Source organism: Leuresthes tenuis, unplaced genomic scaffold (genome assembly GCF_036924035.1).
Source record: "Leuresthes tenuis unplaced genomic scaffold, fLeuTen1.0.hap1 SCAF_1, whole genome shotgun sequence".
Taxonomy (NCBI): Eukaryota; Metazoa; Chordata; class Actinopteri; order Atheriniformes; family Atherinopsidae; genus Leuresthes; species Leuresthes tenuis.
The window spans coordinates 37,637,390-37,659,325 of NW_027325355.1; the positions used below are offsets into that span (position 1 = coordinate 37,637,390).

General features: G+C 43.9%; 1 protein-coding gene across 1 annotated transcript; it reads left to right on the forward strand.

Annotated features, from left to right (window-relative positions):
- The first annotated feature begins 5,748 nt into the window (after positions 1-5,748).
- On the forward strand, positions 5,749-21,443 carry gyg2 (glycogenin 2). The gene is made up of 10 exons (XM_072379305.1): positions 5,749-6,012; positions 6,623-6,761; positions 6,880-7,054; positions 16,369-16,531; positions 16,897-17,023; positions 17,302-17,467; positions 18,010-18,114; positions 20,208-20,339; positions 20,876-21,020; positions 21,156-21,443. The coding sequence occupies exons 1-9, from the start codon at positions 6,006-6,008 to the stop codon at positions 21,014-21,016; spliced, it is 1,155 nt and encodes a 384-aa protein (XP_072235406.1). The 5' UTR covers positions 5,749-6,005; the 3' UTR covers positions 21,017-21,020; positions 21,156-21,443.
- Positions 21,444-21,936: the final 493 nt, after the last annotated feature.

Below are 21,936 nucleotides of genomic sequence, written 5' to 3' on the forward strand. Positions count from 1 at the left end.
CTTCAACAAAAGTTTACTTCAATTTTCAATCTGGACCAGATTCGTGCACTCAGCCAATAAAATAAAAAGGAGATTCAAATTCGATTCACAGCAGGAACAACAGGATACAAAACCACCAAGCGTAGAGCTGCATATGGGGACAGGACATCTGTTTGGCAATGTTACACTGCCTGGCCACAATGGCAGAGCAACTCACGCTTGCATCTTCATGCTGGCTGGAGTAACAACAAGGTGGAAGCAAGTTGTGGCATACCACTACAGCAGTAATTCCACCAATGTCTACCAGCCCATCATCATTGCTATAGTGGAGGCAGCTGCATCTGTAGGGCTTCATGTCATTAATGTCACAAGTGACATGGGGAGCCCTAATAGAGCAATGTGGTGAGCTTTTGGGGTAACGTGTGATAAGCCCTGGATTCCACATCCCATAGAGTCGCACCGGCAGCTCTATTTCATGGCAGATGTTCCACATCTGGTCAAGAACTTGAAGAGCACCCTTGTCCGTGGTCAGACCGTCACCATTTCACAAGATGTGGTGAACAAAGAGCACCTCCCGTCCAGTGTGATGTCTGTTGGTCCCTTACAGGATCTGGTGTCCTACCAAGTGTGCATAGCACTAAAGCTGGCTCCCAACCTCTCCAGGGGCATCTTGGAGCCTAACCACTTTGAAAAGATGAAAGTTAGCTCAGCCATGCACATATTCAGTAAGTTGACAAGTGCTGCCTTAAAGTACCTGGTAGAGGAGGAGCAGCGCCCTGAATCAAACCTCACCACATCGTGGTTCCTGGAGAAGATGGACCACTGGTTTGACCTTATGTCAACCCGCCATGTTGTGACTGCCCTCTCACGGTTCAAAATGGGGGAGTATGAAAAAGCCATCAGCTTTCTCCAGGAGAGTGTCCATCTTTTTCAAGGCCTAAAGATAGGGGAAAAGAGCAGCTGGAAGCTGGTCCAGACAGGATTGGTTATGGCCACAAGAACCATACTGTAGGTACAGGAAGATCTGTTAAGCCAGGCTCACAAATTTGTCTTCACAAGCCGGTTCACGCAGGACTGCCAGGAAAACACATTTGGATGCATACGTCAGAGGAACCCCTTGTCAACACCTGTGGAGTTCCACTATGCCCTGCGGGCTGTCACTGTTGGACAGTTCCTGTCCACAGTGCATACAGGCAGTTACCTGGTCCTGAATTTCTGAGAGTGGAGCAGCTGGTTGACCTGACATCACCACCCACCTTCACAAAAACAGATTCCTGTGTTCTGTACCATCTGGCCATATACGTTGTAAAGTGTGTCTTCAGCTGCTCACTCTGTGAGACGTGCAAGCATGCACTTGTGCAAAAATGCAGATGATGCACATGAGAATGTTTTTCTGTAGCAGTTGAAGGAATTCAATTAGATTCAACGCAGTTTATTCATATCGCGCCAAATTACAACAAATGTCATCTCAAGCCAAGGAATTCAAACTGGGTGCACTTTATTGCCAATCTGATGAAGTCTTCACTGTTGTCCAGCAAGTGGAGCAGCTGTTCTATTGAAGGACAGATGATTCTCTCATGGAGTGCACTAATGCAGTGGAACAGCTTGAAGATGACGCCATGCCTCTGGATAGCAACCTTCCATCATGCCATGATGTGAAGAGAAAAATCATCTGCAAATATGTCAGGCTGAGGTCAAGGAGAAGTAATACAGCATTTAAGTAATGGTAACAGTAATAGCAGTAGCATCTTAGTATTAGCAGTAGTATTTTGGTAATGTTTTAAAACATAACAATCAAAACAACTTTACATAATGTCACCTGACAACAAAAAGTTAATGGACTTTAGTGAAATTATCACGTTAATGTCACGTTAGCATGTGTTCACACATTAGCTTCCATTACCAAGCTTTTCAGTTAGGTCTCTAAATCCATTACATTTTTAACATCAACATTGACATTTCATGCAAACCAAATGTAAAAATGACGATGTCTAAGAGTGTACTTCTGACAGCTAATGCTTAAAAATGTAAAAAAACAAAACGTTTAAAATGCTGTTATTTCATTAACTTACTAGTAATTGTTCTTGACAAGCAATTGACTTCAACGGAGCTCCATGCCTCATGTGGAACTACTGGCCGTAACCCGGAAGTGTCGTCCGACATTTACTACAACGGGAGTCAATTGGAGTGTTATAACTCTGTATATACTCTATAGCTGTGAAGCAGTCCAGCAGGAAGTACAGAGTCCATAGGCTCAAACAGTACAGTGGAACTTGAATACTGTTTTGAGCATGTAACTGCAACAATTTCCATCACATCACCAGGGACCCAACAGGCCACCCTACCACGCACCTTGATTTTAGATAAGGAATCTATTGGCTCTATATGAATTACTTGGATTATGATTACAATGAATTGAATTCCAATTGGCTTGAATTGGACTATATTATTTAAGTGCCTTGAGATGACAATTGTTGTAATTTGGCGCTATATAAATAAAACTGAATTGAATTCAATTGAATGGTGAGGATCTGCTGCATTACCCTGATGGCACTTCTGCAATGCCTGGACAATAGACTCTTGGGCTTTAGAAACCATAGGCAACCAAACATGGCAAAACCATGCTGACCAAAGAGCTCACAATAGCACTGCGAATGAGGTTCATACCCAGAACACAAGGGATCCTTGACCACCAACACCCCCTCACCGTGACATCAACTTGCCACAAGGCTTAACTTCTACCTCCACAAAGCCAACATAAGGGATGGTCAACCCATTAGATGCTATGAGCTGTAGCCAGTGGCAAGACTAAAGTCTATCTTGACCCCAAGGTTCAAAATGTGTTTGGAAAAAGTCACTGTAGTCACCATCGACCCATCGACCCAGTATCTACCAAACAAGTAACTATGAGTCCACCCATGGTCACATCGACAGATGGACAAGATGACATGAGTTTGGAAACATCTGAACCACATGAAACCATCTCTGAGCCAGACTGCACTGCATGAACTGAGGCTCTGCAGCTCCGGGGGTGCTAGTTTTCTGACGGCAGTGTGAAACGACGCTGACCACCAGGCTGCTGGGCCGGCAAAGGAAACTACATTTTAGGAGCAACGCGAGTGCCGTTGCACTCTCAAGCAAAATAACCAGGCGGAACCAGAGGAACCCCTTGTCAACACCTGTGGAGTTCCACTATGCCCTGCGGGCTGTCACTGTTGGACAGTTCCTGTCCACAGTGCATACAGGCAGTTACCTGGTCCTGAATTTCTGAGAGTGGAGCAGCTGGTTGACCTGACATCACCACCCACCTTCACAAAAACAGATTCCTGTGTTCTGTACCATCTGGCCATATACGTTGTAAAGTGTGTCTTCAGCTGCTCACTCTGTGAGACGTGCAAGCATGCACTTGTGCAAAAATGCAGATGATGCACATGAGAATGTTTTTCTGTAGCAGTTGAAGGAATTCAATTAGATTCAACGCAGTTTATTCATATCGCGCCAAATTACAACAAATGTCATCTCAAGCCAAGGAATTCAAACTGGGTGCACTTTATTGCCAATCTGATGAAGTCTTCACTGTTGTCCAGCAAGTGGAGCAGCTGTTCTATTGAAGGACAGATGATTCTCTCATGGAGTGCACTAATGCAGTGGAACAGCTTGAAGATGACGCCATGCCTCTGGATAGCAACCTTCCATCATGCCATGATGTGAAGAGAAAAATCATCTGCAAATATGTCAGGCTGAGGTCAAGGAGAAGTAATACAGCATTTAAGTAATGGTAACAGTAATAGCAGTAGCATCTTAGTATTAGCAGTAGTATTTTGGTAATGTTTTAAAACATAACAATCAAAACAACTTTACATAATGTCACCTGACAACAAAAAGTTAATGGACTTTAGTGAAATTATCACGTTAATGTCACGTTAGCATGTGTTCACACATTAGCTTCCATTACCAAGCTTTTCAGTTAGGTCTCTAAATCCATTACATTTTTAACATCAACATTGACATTTCATGCAAACCAAATGTAAAAATGACGATGTCTAAGAGTGTACTTCTGACAGCTAATGCTTAAAAATGTAAAAAAACAAAACGTTTAAAATGCTGTTATTTCATTAACTTACTAGTAATTGTTCTTGACAAGCAATTGACTTCAACGGAGCTCCGTGCCTCATGTGGAACTACTGGCCGTAACCCGGAAGTGTCGTCCGACATTTACTACAACGGGAGTCAATTGGAGTGTTATAACTCTGTATATACTCTATAGCTGTGAAGCAGTCCAGCAGGAAGTACAGAGTCCATAGGCTCAAACAGTACAGTGGAACTTGAATACTGTTTTGAGCATGTAACTGCAACAATTTCCATCACATCACCAGGGACCCAACAGGCCACCCTACCACGCACCTTGATTTTAGATAAGGAATCTATTGGCTCTATATGAATTACTTGGATTATGATTACAATGAATTGAATTCCAATTGGCTTGAATTGGACTATATTATTTAAGTGCCTTGAGATGACAATTGTTGTAATTTGGCGCTATATAAATAAAACTGAATTGAATTCAATTGAATGGTGAGGATCTGCTGCATTACCCTGATGGCACTTCTGCAATGCCTGGACAATAGACTCTTGGGCTTTAGAAACCATAGGCAACCAAACATGGCAAAACCATGCTGACCAAAGAGCTCACAATAGCACTGCGAATGAGGTTCATACCCAGAACACAAGGGATCCTTGACCACCAACACCCCCTCACCGTGACATCAACTTGCCACAAGGCTTAACTTCTACCTCCACAAAGCCAACATAAGGGATGGTCAACCCATTAGATGCTATGAGCTGTAGCCAGTGGCAAGACTAAAGTCTATCTTGACCCCAAGGTTCAAAATGTGTTTGGAAAAAGTCACTGTAGTCACCATCGACCCATCGACCCAGTATCTACCAAACAAGTAACTATGAGTCCACCCATGGTCACATCGACAGATGGACAAGATGACATGAGTTTGGAAACATCTGAACCACATGAAACCATCTCTGAGCCAGACTGCACTGCATGAACTGAGGCTCTGCAGCTCCGGGGGTGCTAGTTTTCTGACGGCAGTGTGAAACGACGCTGACCACCAGGCTGCTGGGCCGGCAAAGGAAACTACATTTTAGGAGCAACGCGAGTGCCGTTGCACTCTCAAGCAAAATAACCAGGCTGCTGACACAGCCTGCAGATGATATGGCCATGATGTGAGGGCCAGGTACACTGATGGGAACTCAGCTGGAGAGAAATGCTTTAGGTGAGCTGCTTAAGCTGCTCTTGCTGCAGTTTGAACATCTCCCTCACTTCACTCAGCTCAGGCACCTGAGGTGCATTGGCCATCACCTGGGGGCTACTTTCGACTCCATACTGAAAACCAAGGGTTAAAGGAACAGAGTGACTTCAACCCCAACAAACCCCTGGCAAACCCTCACGCTCCCACCTGAACACCTTGCTCCTGATCTCCAACATCCTGCTACCCATACTGCTGCAGATGGAAAATGTATTTCTAGCTTGTAAGGAAGGAAAAAAAGCCAGATAAGTAAAAACTTGGTTTTCTGTGTTGTGTTTGAGAATAAAGTTTTGGAGGGGTTATTTGCTCCTTGCTGATTGGAATGTGAAAGTCAACACGCTTTCTAGCGGGCCATCAGTAGAGGAATGGGAGGGCAGAATGTAAAGGTTGTATTATTACACAATGCTTGGCAAAGCCCCTTTTCAGCTAGTTGAATGACCTATTGGGCAAACAAATCAAAAGAAGGAAACAGAAGCTCCAGCTTGATTCTTTGCTCCACCATAGAGGGAGTGACTTCACGGTGTAACATCAGATACATACTGACCCTCAGAGTATTGAAGAAGGGTTCCATTATCAGCTGGTGCACATATTAGCTTCATGACTGACTGTGTCACTGCACACAAGCCTTCAGCATACCACTGCAGCATGTTCCTGATCTCCTCTGTGGACAAATACAGGATTTGAAGCAGACTGAAGACATCAGAAATGTCAGGTAGGTAACATTGTTAAAGAAAGATTATCTGAATATAAATGTGGAAAAGATTAGATTCAAATGTACTTGAAAAACAAGTTTTAAAAGCTTTAGTCTCAGCTCTGAGACCAAGAGAGTGTAATTCCCTTAGACGACCCCATCTGAGCTGCTAACTCACACTGTAGTGGCGCATTTGACTTCTTCACACTCCACTCAAACAGTTCAGCAAGTGACATTTAACAGCACACACAGAGACGAGGTCACATACCTCTATATCAAAATGAAGCTCTGACCCAGCTGTCAGGATTGTCCTCATAAAACAGGATTTACAGAGAGAAAATCGTGAGAAGAACCGTTTGTAGGTTTTCATGTGACTCATTGAAGAATTGGCCTCGGAGGGGCTGATAAATGGTCCTTCATTCATCTTGTCTGGGCTTGAAAAAGTGCTTGACCTGTTTATCATCATATATAGACACTCATGCAGTGCTGTTACCCCACAATCTCTCTACGCTGTTCAAGTGTCGCACATAGAACTGTTGGCAACATCTGTAAAAACTTGTTGTAGTGATTTCTGATCACAAAGAGCAGGGATCCTTCATCCTGATCCTGTTCGTCTGCTCTCTACCTGCAGCTGCTGAGGCCTTTGTGACCCTGGCCACCACAGACTCCTACTGCCAGGGAGCCACAGTGGTGGCCAGAAGTTTGCGGCGGCACGGGACCACACGCTGCATTGCGGTCATGGTCACACCAAGCGTTCCTGAGCGGTCAAGGTGGGAACTCTTTTTCAAGTATATGGAGTTTAGCTTCGTCCCCTTTCTGTGTGCTGCTGAAGAATGTTTGATATCTGCTATCACATGAGCCGACTGACCTGTTTGAGTCATTTAACAGACTTGCCTTGGAGAAGGAGTTTGATGAGGTTATCACAGTGGATGCGATGGACAATGGGGACCAGCTCCGTCTGTCCCTGCTGGGACGTCCCGAGCTCGGTATCACCTTCACTAAGATCCACTGCTGGACTCTGACTCAGTACAGCAAATGTGTCTTCCTGGATGCAGACACACTCGTGAGTTCACTGAACAATGATAGTTTGCATTTCTATAAGTATTGGGACACTGTATAATAATGATAATATGTTTGTTTATTCAGTCACACAGAAGACACTGTTCAGTACAATCGAAGCATGTTAAAGTGAGTGAAAAGGCACAGGCCAAGCATAATGCTTATATTTAAGCTATGGAAGAAAATTAACATCAACATATGTTATGTTTAAGTACAAAAGTAAAAGAAAAGAAATAATAGTAAAAAGAAAAAACAGAATTGCAGCCAATAAAGTGAAAAGCAAAAGAAAAGAATAATGAAGCAAAATCAAAAATAAACACAAAATCCTTCAGAAGTTATGAAAACGTCAAGTCCTCAAAAATTGCTTTTGAAGCCGTCCTTTTGAAAAACAAAAATGTGCTACAATTTCTTAAATTTATATTAGCATCATTCCATAATGAAATGCAGCTCCTTTTAATTTATTTTTTGGCCTTTGGTGTAGTAAAGTTATATGTGTCTCTTAACCCTGTAAGACCCACAGTAGCAAATTTACAACATCACTTCTAAAAAAAGGCCTGCAAATGGTTTTTTTTTCTCAAGACCACATTTCCATAGGTAATGGGTCCTATCGTTTGTCCTCACTGTGCTATTGGATAGAAGAAGTGTTTATAGATCCGGTCATCTGGCCTTGAACTCACTCTACCTGCAAATTGAGCTCATCTCCTTTTTTTGCATGACTGGATTTGTCAAGATTAAAGTGAGTAAAATTCCTTAAACATTTTTGGGGTTTATTACAATGTGTAGAGCATGAACATATTTAGTTATTTTGAAAAACATTCATCAAACCTGATTTAGAGCTTGTTATGTCTATGCTGTAATTCTACAACGTTGGGCCAGAGTGGTAGTCAGAATAGCCTGAGCTCCATAGACATTACATCACTGCACTTCTCACATGATCACAAATTGAAAAATATGCAGTAGAAATTTAATGTGTCTGATGATTCATTGTAACTGAGCTCTAAATGTGCTTTTCTGTAAAAGTTTTACCTACTTTAGCTTGGACCATAATTACACATGAATAAATTGTATGGGATGTGTGAAACTCCAGCAACTACAGCAGCATTAGAAACTCCAGCATCTACAGCAGCATTAGAAACTCCAGCATCTACAGCAGCATTAGAAACTCCAGCATCTACAGCAGCGTTAGAAACTCCAGCATCTACAGCAGCTTTAGAAACTCCAGCATCTACAGCAGAGTTAGAAACTCCAGCATCTACAGCAGCGTTAGAAACTCCAGCATCTACAGCAGCATTAGAAACTCCAGCATCTACAGCAGCGTTAGAAACTCCAGCATCTACAGCAGCATTAGAAACTCCAGCATCTACAGCAGTGTTAGAAACTCCAGCATCTACAGCAGCATTAGAAACTCCAGCATCTACAGCAGCGTTAGAAACTCCAGCATCTACAGCAGCGTTAGAAACTCCAGCATCTACAGCAGCGTTAGAAACTCCAGCATCTACAGCAGCGTTAGAAACTCCATCATCTACAGCAGCATTAGAAACTCCAGCATCTACAGCAGCATTAGAAACTCCAGCATCTACAGCAGCGTTAGAAACTCCAGCATCTACAGCAGCATTAGAAACTCCAGCATCTACAGCAGCATTAGAAACTCCAGCATCTACAGCAGTGTTAGAAACTCCAGCATCTACAGCAGCATTAGAAACTCCAGCATCTACAGCAGCATTAGAAACTCCAGCATCTACAGCAGAGTTAGAAACTCCAGCATCTACAGCAGCATTAGAAACTCCAGCATCTACAGCAGCATTAGAAACTCCAGCATCTACAGCAGCATTAGAAACTCCAGCATCTACAGCAGCATTAGAAACTCCAGCATCTACAGCAGCGTTAGAAACTCCAGCATCTACAGCAGCATTAGAAACTCCAGCATCTACAGCAGCGTTAGAAACTCCAGCATCTACAGCAGCGTTAGAAACTCCAGCATCTACAGCAGCGTTAGAAACTCCAGCATCTACAGCAGTGTTAGAAACTCCAGCATCTACAGCAGCATTAGAAACTCCAGCATCTACAGCAGCGTTAGAAACTCCAGCATCTACAGCAGTGTTAGAAACTCCAGCATCTACAGCAGCATTAGAAACTCCAGCATCTACAGCAGCATTAGAAACTCCAGCATCTACAGCAGCGTTAGAAACTCCAGCATCTACAGCAGCGTTAGAAACTCCAGCATCTACAGCAGCGTTAGAAACTCCAGCATCTACAGCAGCGTTAGAAACTCCATCATCTACAGCAGCATTAGATACTCCAGCATCTACAGCAGCGTTAGAAACTCCAGCATCTACAGCAGCATTAGAAACTCCAGCATCTACAGCAGCATTAGAAACTCCAGCATCTACAGCAGCGTTAGAAACTCCATCATCTACAGCAGCATTAGATACTCCAGCATCTACAGCAGCGTTAGAAACTCCAGCATCTACAGCAGCATTAGAAACTCCAGCATCTACAGCAGCATTAGAAACTCCAGCATCTACAGCAGCATTAGAAACTCCAGCATCTACAGCAGCGTTAGAAACTCCAGCATCTACAGCAGCATTAGAAACTCCAGCATCTACAGCAGCTTTAGAAACTCCAGCATCTACAGCAGCGTTAGAAACTCCATCATCTACAGCAGCATTAGAAACTCCAGCATCTACAGCAGCGTTAGAAACTCCAGCATCTACAGCAGCATTAGAAACTCCAGCATCTACAGCAGCATTAGAAACTCCAGCATCTACAGCAGCATTAGAAACTCCAGCATCTACAGCAGCATTAGAAACTCCAGCATCTACAGCAGCATTAGAAACTCCAGCATCTACAGCAGCGTTAGAAACTCCAGCATCTACAGCAGCATTAGAAACTCCAGCATCTACAGCAGCGTTAGAAACTCCAGCATCTACAGCAGCATTAGAAACTCCAGCATCTACAGCAGCATTAGAAACTCCAGCATCTACAGCAGCATTAGAAACTCCAGCATCTACAGCAGCATTAGAAACTCCAGCATCTACAGCAGCATTAGAAACTCCAGCATCTACAGCAGCGTTAGAAACTCCAGCATCTACAGCAGCATTAGAAACTCCAGCATCTACAGCAGCGTTAGAAACTCCAGCATCTACAGCAGCATTAGAAACTCCAGCATCTACAGCAGCATTAGAAACTCCAGCATCTACAGCAGCGTTAGAAACTCCAGCATCTACAGCAGCATTAGAAACTCCAGCATCTACAGCAGCGTTAGAAACTCCAGCATCTACAGCAGCTTTAGAAACTCCAGCATCTACAGCAGCATTAGAAACTCCAGCATCTACAGCAGCATTAGAAACTCCAGCATCTACAGCAGTGTTAGAAACTCCAGCATCTACAGCAGAGTTAGAAACTCCAGCATCTACAGCAGCATTAGAAACTCCAGCATCTACAGCAGCATTAGAAACTCCAGCATCTACAGCAGCGTTAGAAACTCCAGCATCTACAGCAGCTTTAGAAACTCCAGCATCTACAGCAGCATTAGAAACTCCAGCATCTACAGCAGTGTTAGAAACTCCAGCATCTACAGCAGCATTAGAAACTCCAGCATCTACAGCAGTGTTAGAAACTCCAGCATCTACAGCAGCGTTAGAAACTCCAGCATCTACAGCAGCTTTAGAAACTCCAGCATCTACAGCAGCATTAGAAACTCCAGCATCTACAGCAGTGTTAGAAACTCCAGCATCTACAGCAGTGTTAGAAACTCCAGCATCTACAGCAGCTTTAGAAACTCCAGCATCTACAGCAGCATTAGAAACTCCAGCATCTACAGCAGCATTAGAAACTCCAGCATCTACAGCAGCGTTAGAAACTCCAGCATCTACAGCAGCGTTAGAAACTCCAGCATCTACAGCAGTGTTAGAAACTCCAGCATCTACAGCAGCATTAGAAACTCCAGCATCTACAGCAGCTTTAGAAACTCCAGCATCTACAGCAGCGTTAGAAACTCCAGCATCTACAGCAGCGTTAGAAACTCCATCATCTACAGCAGCATTAGAAACTCCAGCATCTACAGCAGTGTTAGAAACTCCAGCATCTACAGCAGCGTTAGAAACTCCAGCATCTACAGCAGCGTTAGAAACTCCAGCATCTACAGCAGCATTAGAAACTCCAGCATCTACAGCAGCATTAGAAACTCCAGCATCTACAGCAGCATTAGAAACTCCAGCATCTACAGCAGCGTTAGAAACTCCAGCATCTACAGCAGCGTTAGAAACTCCAGCATCTACAGCAGCGTTAGAAACTCCAGCATCTACAGCAGCGTTAGAAACTCCAGCATCTACAGCAGCTTTAGAAACTCCAGCATCTACAGCAGCGTTAGAAACTCCAGCATCTACAGCAGAGTTAGAAACTCCATCATCTACAGCAGCATTAGAAACTCCAGCATCTACAGCAGCGTTAGAAACTCCAGCATCTACAGCAGTGTTAGAAACTCCAGCATCTACAGCAGCATTAGAAACTCCAGCATCTACAGCAGCGTTAGAAACTCCAGCATCTACAGCAGTGTTAGAAACTCCAGCATCTACAGCAGCGTTAGAAACTCCATCATCTACAGCAGCATTAGAAACTCCAGCATCTACAGCAGCATTAGAAACTCCAGCATCTACAGCAGCATTAGAAACTCCAGCATCTACAGCAGCGTTAGAAACTCCAGCATCTACAGCAGCGTTAGAAACTCCAGCATCTACAGCAGCTTTAGAAACTCCAGCATCTACAGCAGCGTTAGAAACTCCAGCATCTACAGCAGCGTTAGAAACTCCAGCATCTACAGCAGCGTTAGAAACTCCAGCATCTACAGCAGCATTAGAAACTCCAGCATCTACAGCAGCGTTAGAAACTCCAGCATCTACAGCAGCATTAGAAACTCCAGCATCTACAGCAGCGTTAGAAACTCCAGCATCTACAGCAGCGTTAGAAACTCCAGCATCTACAGCAGCGTTAGAAACTCCAGCATCTACAGCAGCGTTAGAAACTCCAGCATCTACAGCAGCGTTAGAAACTCCAGCATCTACAGCAGCGTTAGAAACTCCAGCATCTACAGCAGCGTTAGAAACTCCAGCATCTACAGCAGCATTAGAAACTCCAGCATCTACAGCAGCATTAGAAACTCCAGCATCTACAGCAGCGTTAGAAACTCCAGCATCTACAGCAGCTTTAGAAACTCCAGCATCTACAGCAGCGTTAGAAACTCCAGCATCTACAGCAGCGTTAGAAACTCCAGCATCTACAGCAGCGTTAGAAACTCCAGCATCTACAGCAGCATTAGAAACTCCAGCATCTACAGCAGCGTTAGAAACTCCAGCATCTACAGCAGCATTAGAAACTCCAGCATCTACAGCAGCGTTAGAAACTCCAGCATCTACAGCAGCGTTAGAAACTCCAGCATCTACAGCAGCGTTAGAAACTCCAGCATCTACAGCAGCGTTAGAAACTCCAGCATCTACAGCAGCGTTAGAAACTCCATCATCTACAGCAGCGTTAGAAACTCCAGCATCTACAGCAGCGTTAGAAACTCCAGCATCTACAGCAGCGTTAGAAACTCCATCATCTACAGCAGCGTTAGAAACTCCAGCATCTACAGCAGCGTTAGAAACTCCAGCATCTACAGCAGCGTTAGAAACTCCAGTATCTACAGCAGAGTTAGAAACTCCAGCATCTACAGCAGCGTTAGAAACTCCAGCATCTACAGCAGCGTTAGAAACTCCAGCATCTACAGCAGCGTTAGAAACTCCAGCATCTACAGCAGCGTTAGAAACTCCATCATCTACAGCAGCGTTAGAAACTCCAGTATCTACAGCAGAGTTAGAAACTCCAGCATCTACAGCAGCGTTAGAAACTCCAGCATCTACAGCAGCGTTAGAAACTCCAGCATCTACAGCAGCATTAGAAACTCCAGCATCTACAGCAGCGTTCCTTCCTGTATCTTTGTAATTTTTTCTGCAGTTGTTGCCTGCGAATGGGACAGGTGTGAATGGTCTTGAATGTGAACCTTTAAGTTCTCTGGGGGGGATGCATGTGTTCCTTATAGTAAGATAAACAGTGTCAGAGATGGAAAAGAAGGACAAACTCTCATTCAGAGATAAATGTCTGCTGGTGGTACCCCAGACAGCTTTGGTACCCCAACAAAATTACAAAATTTCCCTAAAAACATTTACAAATATCATTAAAATTAAGCAAAAACTTTGGGCCAATCACAGATCCCTGGGGTACGCCACAGGTGACCTTCCTCAATTGTGAAACAGTGTTATTGATTTCTACACATTGTTCTCTATTTTTCAAGTAGCTCCTCAGCCAAGAATAAGATACACCTCTCAATCCATACTTCTTCATTTTTCTCAATAATATGCTGTGATTGATGGTAATGCTTTCTGCAAATCAATATAAATTCCAACAGCATCTTTTGGGTAGTGCAGTGGTAAGATTGTCACCTTTCATATGGGTGATCTGGGTTCAAATCCCCTCCATGGAAGAAATTACAACATTTCCCTAAAAACTTACTAAAATGTATAAAAATCTGAAAACTCTTTCATTTCCAGATCTCCTAAAACAATATCTGAGAGGTCAAAAAAGTACTCTCATATTGCATACCTGGGATATGAGTGTGAGCTGCTTTGGATAAAAGCGTCTGCCAAATGCATAAACAGAAACACAATAATTCCCAGTTGCCTTTGTTATTTCTTTTACCATAACTGCATATATAGTTGTTCTGTTTCCCTGAACCCATATTGAGGTTCACTGAGCAGTTCATCTTCATCAATAAAAAGATCAAATTGGGGCTGCTCGATGGTGTGTGACACAGGTACGGTTAGCTCCATCGCCTCACAGTGAGAGGGTTCCAGGTTCAGTCCCCACCTGGGACCTTTCTGTGTGAAGTCTGCATGTTCTCCCCACATATACCTGGGTTCTCCGGCTTCCTCCCACCACCCAAAAACATGCATGTTAGGTTAACAGGTGTTTCTAAATTGTCCTTAGGAGTGAGTGTGGGCATGCATGGTTGTTTGTCTCATTTGTCTCTGTGATGGACTGGCAACCTGTCCAGGGTGTTACCCCACCTCCTCCCTGATGACAGCTGGGCTAGGCTCCAAGCTCCAGCCCCCTGCCACCCAACCAATGGCCAAATCATTTCTCTAGTATTTTTGAGAATTGAGGAAGAAGGGACACTGGTCTATAGTTTTCAATGTAATGTTTGTCTCCATTTTTGAATATTGGTATTATCTTTGCTATTTTCACAGTATTTCAGAAAAAATACCCTTTTAAAAGGACAGATTGCAAATAGTCTTTCAAAGGTTTTACAATAAAATCCAAGACTTTCTTGAGTTTAACCATATCAATGGAATTTATATCAGTTGATGTTTTGTTTTTGAGTTTTCTAACAATTTCAATGACATCGCTTTCGTCGATCCCAAAAAGGAAAATAGATTTTTGATTATTCTTCATGAGATTGTCACACGTTGGAACTCTTTTGGCCAACAGCTATTTAGGAATTTGAGAATTCAGTTTTTTTATGTTTGTTCCGGATAATATGATTGATTACTGTGAAACTGAATCCAGTGAGTTATGAATATTTTATTTGAAATGATTACAAAAGCCTTAAAATCTAATGATGTGTGTGTTTAATGACTTCTAACATAGTCTGGGACCTTTTGCTCAATGAAGGATTTCAGAACCCCATGTTGTCTACCAATGTATCCATCGGCGTATGAATGTGTGTATGAATGGTTAGAAAGCACGTAGTTATGTATAGACTTAAGACGTGCTGTATGAGTATGGGTGAATGTGGCATGTCAGCTAGACTAGGAAAGCGCTATACAAGTACAGTCCATTTACCATTTACGTCTTAGTCTATAACTAGGTGCTTTCTACTCCTTCACACAGGCAGCGTTCAGTGTCAGTGCCTCGACATGTGGCCAAATTAAGCCACATGTCGACCGCTCTTCCTCCTGAGCTACAGCTGCCCGTACATTTGGTTTAGCAGTTTTTTAATTCGCATTGTGGATGCTTCTACATATTCTATATGTCTGGCCTCTCAAAGCATGTTTATTGTTGCAGGGAGCAACAAGTGAGCTGACATTAGTTGTGGCCAGACATTGGCCTGTGGTGGGTATGACCAACAGAGTGAGCCTGACATGGGAAATATAGTAATTCATTTATGAATCAGTGGAGAAATGACAGCGTTTCAAGGCTGTCATTAAAGAGCAGAGTGAAGGACAATAACAGTGTTTCAGTACTTCAACCCAGGAGACAAACAAAGCAACAGTAATGCACATACGCTGGTTTATTTAACAAAGATTGTTCCACCATTTCTTCTTCATTCTGTACAACACAGTTCAAACCAGACAGAAACTTTGATCCTACTTCAAAGGAAACGTTCCTGAAGAAAAATACAAACGACTCACATGCTGCTCATCAGTCAAAGAGATCCTTATCTGTGAGAGTCAGCAAACATGTCTTTAAAGGTTAACCTCCTCCTCAACTGACCTGCTGAACTGCGGTGCAGGCTCAGGCTATGGGCTCATGTCAAACATGACATGTTTGAGTGGAAGCGATAAGAACTCAGATGTTGGAGGACATGTTTGAGGGCACCATGTAACCTGCTGCAACCAGGTTAGCTGGAACAGGCATGTTTGAGGTCTGAGGAGAATAAATACTGGGTCATGCACACACACCATGTGGAAGGCGGCTGTAGCTCAGGAGGAAGAGCAGTCGCCCGTCGGTGGTTGGACTCTGGCTTCCCCCGGCTACATGTCGAAGCGTCCTTGGGCAAGACACTGAACCCCACGTTGCCCCCCAGTGTATCATTGGGGGTATGAATGTGTGTGAATGATTAGTAGATATGTGTATCTTAAGACGTGCTGTATGAAGGGGTGTGAGTGGGGTGAATGCGGCATGTAGTGAAGCGCTTTGAGTGGTCAGTTAGACTAGAAAAGTGCTATACAAGTCCATTTACCATGTTCAGGTTAGAGTGAACATTAACCGTCCCTGAGCTTAAGCTTGAGGATGTTGTGTAGTTGGATGCAGTTATACAGACACTTGTGATTTAAATAAGATATTTCATAGAGGAAAATATGATGCAAGTTGTCCATTTTCAGATAATTTAAGGGAAGGGGAAGTCCAGGCACACCACCTCTGAAGTGGAGGAAACGTGCCTTAAAACGTGAGAGGAAGACAAAGGCTGCTTATTGAATATAGAAATGTGTATCTGCCTTTTGAAATGCACCCTCCAGGCCTGAGTTGAGGTGAGCTGTGCTGACCTCCTGTCCCCCCCAGGTGCTGTGTAACGTGGACGAGCTGTTTGACAGGGACGAGCTGTCTGCAGCTCCTGATCCTGGCTGGCCCGACTGTTTTAACTCCGGCGTGTTTGTGTTCAGACCTTCTCTGCTCACCCACACCAGGCTCCTGGATCACGCCCTGCACCGTGGCAGCTTCGATGGTAAGGCATGTTTGGGCTGCAGGCAGAAAAGCACAGTGCTCTGAATACTGATGGCTCGACACGGAGTCTGCTTATTAACAAGTTAAGTCGGTTTATTAATGGGGAACATTTCAAATCAAGCCCTGACCAAAGCTCTTTACAGAGATCAGATAGCAGGAAGTTAAGGCGAGTCTCCAGAAGGACCAGGGCTGATAAAAAGTGGTGTCAGGAGAACTGACATCATCTTTATGTTAAGAGGAAACAGTTCAGGACAGTCTTTGTTGGTTTTATTTCTCTGTGCTGGCAGCAGGATTGTAACAGCAGAACATGTGCTGACATGTATGGGAACAGAGTCAGTCTCATATCTTCTCACCTGTCGTTGTCAGGAGGAGACCAGGGCCTGTTGAACTCGTTCTTTAGCAGCTGGGCAGTGGATGACATCGGTAAACACCTGCCATTCGTTTACAACCTCAGTGCCAGCTCCCTCTACAGCTACCTCCCTGCTTTCATACAGTGAGTGTGTCTGAACCACACCCGGATCTGTTGGATCATATCAAATTTTACTGTCATATAATGAATACACCTGATCTCCTTTCCAAATGTCCAGCTGTGAGGATTACAGTCACTGGGAGAACTGTTTTGCCTCCCACATTGTGTTTTAGGTGAGCTGTAAGAGGAAAACGTGCACATGTAGTGCAATGTGTGGCTTTCATCCTCATGCTTCTGTGCTCTAAACTGCTCATAGAATGATGTGTTGAACATACAGGACTTCCCTTGTTGTTGTTCTGCAGATTTGGCCACAAAGCAAAGATAGTCCACTTCACAGGAGCAGCGAAGCCCTGGAGCTCACAGAGGGAGGACGGCCCCTCACACTCGATGGCACAGTTTTGTTCTCTGTGGTGGAAGGAGTACCTCAGCCACCCAACAGCATCTGCTCCAGAGTCCAGCCAAAGCAGGGTATGAACATCCATAATATCTGAAAAGCTTCCTCTCTAACTGGAAGCAGATCTACAGCTACTACCAAGAATCTCAAGTCTTATCCTGCTCCAAACAATGTAGTTAACAGAAGCCTCATTATCACTAGACACTGACGGTAAATACACGCACCATCAAGAGAAGGGCTTAGGCAGAGTTGGAAGGACAGGCTGAGATGATATCAGGCCACAAAAAGCAGGCAGGGATCTAAAATGTAAGCTGAGAACAGGCGCTCATCCACCACATCAGAGTCAGTCAAACGTCACTGACCTGGGATCACGTTAGTACTTCCAAGCTACCAACCATCATGTGACATGATGTGCTCCACACTTAGGTGAGATGTCAGCTATAAAACCGAATGTAACTGCGTTGAGTTTAATCCCTAACTGAGTCCCTTTGTTGTGCAGAGGTTTGTTAATCTGTCCCACCAGCTGCTGCAGAGTTTGGCCTGAACAGAAAAACCAAAGCAGACACCCCGGTGTTGGTTCCTGTGCCAACATTTAACATCCCGCCTTGTTTTGCAGGTCCACGGCCGAGTCGACAAGATGCCGTTTAGAGAGAACTTGGACAGCTCCATTTCACTGCTGGCCCATTTTTCTCCTTTTGAGAGTCACACTGAACCAAAGATGGTGAGCTGAATGTCCAAAGCATATTAATGTTGTGGCCCAGGTGACTTCATGTGGTCACAGTATTTCTCCCAGTTAGAATTGAAAGTTGAAGCCAACCATACATTATGTCTCTTTACAACACACCTTTCTGGATTGACTTCATTCATATCTGCTGGGAAATCTCCTCTCTGTATAGGTGACGTGAACACGAGTGTCAGTGTGATGTTGGCATTTGACACCTGCACACGAGCCTATTCATGCAGTCATGTGGTGGCAGTGCAATGCAGAAACTCCTCCAGACGCAGGTCACAAGATCCAGCTAGAGTTTATAAAAAACGCATCTTAGTTTCCATTAACGGCCTAAGTCTGGAAATGAAACACAGTGTGGTCCTCAGTCCTGCTCAGGCTGACAGTAGGAAGCTTACAATGTGGCATCGGCAGCACAAAACCATGCAGACCTCCTGTGGTCTGATGTTGTGCACAATGTTTGCATGGATTAGGCCGCTTAAAATCAGCTCATCATGGTCTGAATGCCCCAGCCTGTCATCTCGCCTTCCAAGACACCTCAGATCTAAACCCAGAGGAACATCTGTGGCATGAGTTGAGTCTTCTAAGGCAGTTTGCCATGAGCTAAAAGCACAAATGAAACAAAAATGCATTGGACATCTAGTTAAACCTGAGCCTGGCCCAGCTTATCACCTGTAGACACTCATTCAGGACCCACTGGTGCCACATTTGAATCCTCCGTGTACACTGGAGTTATATTCCAGCGTTAACGTGGTGAGTGGCTGTAGCTCAGGAGGAAGAGCAGTCGCCCACCAATCGGAAGGTTGGTGGTTCGACTCTGGCTTCCCCAGGATACATGTCGAAGCGTCCTTGGGCAAGACACTGAACCCCACGTTACCCCCCCCAGTGTATCAATGTGTGAATGTATGAATGTGTGTGAATGCTTAGAAAGCACGTAGTTATGTGTATCTTAAGACGTGCTGTATGAATGTGTGTGAGTGGGGTGAATGCGGCATGTAGTAAAGCGCTTTGAGTGGTCAGCTAGACTAGAAAAGCGCTATACAAGTACAAGTCCATTTACCATTTTACCATATTTTAAGTGGATGCATAAACTTTGGTGGCTGAACCTAAGCAAGCGTGTGCTGCTGAAAAATAAAAAAATACACATAATGGAACTAAGAACCTGGTCTCTCAGGTAACATTCCCTGAACAAATTGTGACTTATACTACGAGATATGTAGCAAATGATGCAAAGTGATGTAATTCTTTGATATTTAGGATGTGACACGATATTCAGCCTAAAGGTTTGTGAGGCAAACACAACAGGGAAGGACGGAACCTGATTTCACTGTAAAGAAAAACAGCATGTAGAACAGATCCGCTCAACACACACTTCAAGCTTTTCTGGCGGCTGTAGCTCAGGAGGAACAGCAGTTGGCCATCGATTGAAAGGTCAGTGGTTCGACTCCAACTTCCCCGGGCTACATGTCAAAGCATCCTTGGGCAAGACACTGAACCCCACGTTGCCTACCGATGTATCCGCGTGTATGAATGGTTAGAAAGCACTTAAGACGTGCTGTATGAGTGTGTGTCAATGGGTGAATGCGGCATGTAGTGATAGCAGTGCTTTGAGTGGTCAGTTAGATTAGAAAAGCACTATACAAGTACAGCCCATTTACCATGTGAGGCTGAGTCATCCCTGGAAATATTAGCTGATTAATTAGCTAAAGGAAAGAGCTTATTAACATAGCTGCTTGTGTTTGTAATAAATTGTGGCCAAGTGCCTCTTGTTAGCTCCAGTAATTTAGGAGGAATTCTGCCTGACTTCATTTGACTGAAAAAACAGAAGACGGTGACACAAAGCCTGTTATCTGCCTCAGGCCTCCAAACTTCACTTCACATTTTTGGTACTTCATCAGTTCATGAATTGTGTTTATTGAACTGGTAGTCTGAACAGACACACTCCCTGCAGTCTGAACATGCATCACAGCACAGTTATTAAGCTAAACTCACTTTAGCTCCTTGTGTTTCAGTTGCTTCTGCCACAGTGTACAGCATATAATGCACCTGTTGCACAGTGATGAGTGACATAGCTGTGGTGTCTGAAGTGTTCCCACACAGTTAACGCACTTCTGGAGAAAGAGTCTGACTCATCTGAGACAGCAGAGGTCAAGGATGCACCCGTGGGAGCTGAGGGATTGGAAGGCAGCGACGCCTCTGAATACACTGATGCTCATCATGTATGGAAACTTTTTCTACTTGTTTTTCTAGTTGTATTCAGGGATGGTGAATGTAAGTCCAGTTTGGATTGTGTTCTTTGGCCCTGCCGTATAGAACAATATGTTGCTCCTTCACTAATGTTTGCTGCTAAAGAGATGAAACACTTTGCACATATAAGTTAGTTTTCTACTGAAATATTGTTTCAGAACCAGCAGGGACTTTGGGACTTCTAAGGGATGTGGTGATAGAGACACAAGAAGATATTTTCATTACGTTGTGTTGGCACATTTTCATTTAGTTACAAGATTGAAGTGAAAGTGAAAGTAATCTGACTACTTGGTACAAGTAGTGCATGGGCTTTATGTGCACCAGAACATGGTGTACTGTCATCATCTTCCTGGATGTAAGTCTTAGTATTACATCTGTGAATAATAAAGCAAATAAATATATAAAGATGAAGCCAGAACCTTATGTTCCACCTGTGCAGGGTCAGATGTCCCTTGTGATGAATTCTCTTTAAAGACTGACTTGTTGTTCTGGTTCTTCATCACGGCAGACAGCAGCAGACACAGAGGCAGAGCAGCTGGAGCGTCGCAGGATGTGGGAGGTTGGACAGGTCGACTACCTGGGCAGAGACGCTTTCCAAAACATCCAGAGGATGCTGGACCGCTTCCTAGATCAAAGGGCCGACGAGTGAACATCTCACCAGCCTGAACAGACACATTCCTCCAAGTTCAGTTCATCTCCGTTTAGTCTGAACCCCATGCTAACAGCCCATGCTAACAGCCCATGCTAACAGCCCATGCTAACAGCCCATGCTAACAGCCCATGCTAACAGCCCATGCTAAAGGCTTGGGTTTGGGAGTTTGACTGATGTCTGTTACATGGTGAAATGTCATACCTTTAAAGCCCTTATATCCAGGACTTCTGATGATGGGGCTTTGTAGTGATGTAATATTACTACTCACACCCACCTGAGCTCAGCCACACTGAGCATTACCTGCTGTGAAACACTTGCATGCTCTCTCACATAAACCCACAGCAGTAGCTAAAACATCATCTTCATCTGAATAAAATTCCTTTTTTCATCCGTGTTTTAGCACTGTGGCTAATATTTAAACTGTGTTCTCATGCCTGCATGAATAAATACCTTCTGATAAACCTGTGCGTCATGACTTTACATCTGATGATAAGAAGACATTTCATTTGTTGGTGCCTTTCAGGACACTCAAGGTCACCGTACAAAAGGCAGCATAAAAAGCAATAAAGAGTAAAACACGAGTTCAGAACCATGAAATAACAACTCCACAGTTGTGTAGTGAAACAACATTTGTTTGCCTTCTCAGACGACTCCATTCTCTATTTAATCAAGTTAATAAAAACCTGTTGCTCATATCTGGGAAATGTCTGATTAAAGTAATGTTATTTACTATCTAACATCTTTTCAACAACTCACTGATTGTCCACCATCTGAATTGCCCTGTTTTTGTTACTCATGAGGGAAAACACTCTTTCGTTAACTTCCTGACTTTATTTGAAACACACACCTTCCTAATTCCTGAACAGCACACAAACAAACGTGTGTGTGCAGTTCTCCACCAGGGGGCACTGTGGCTC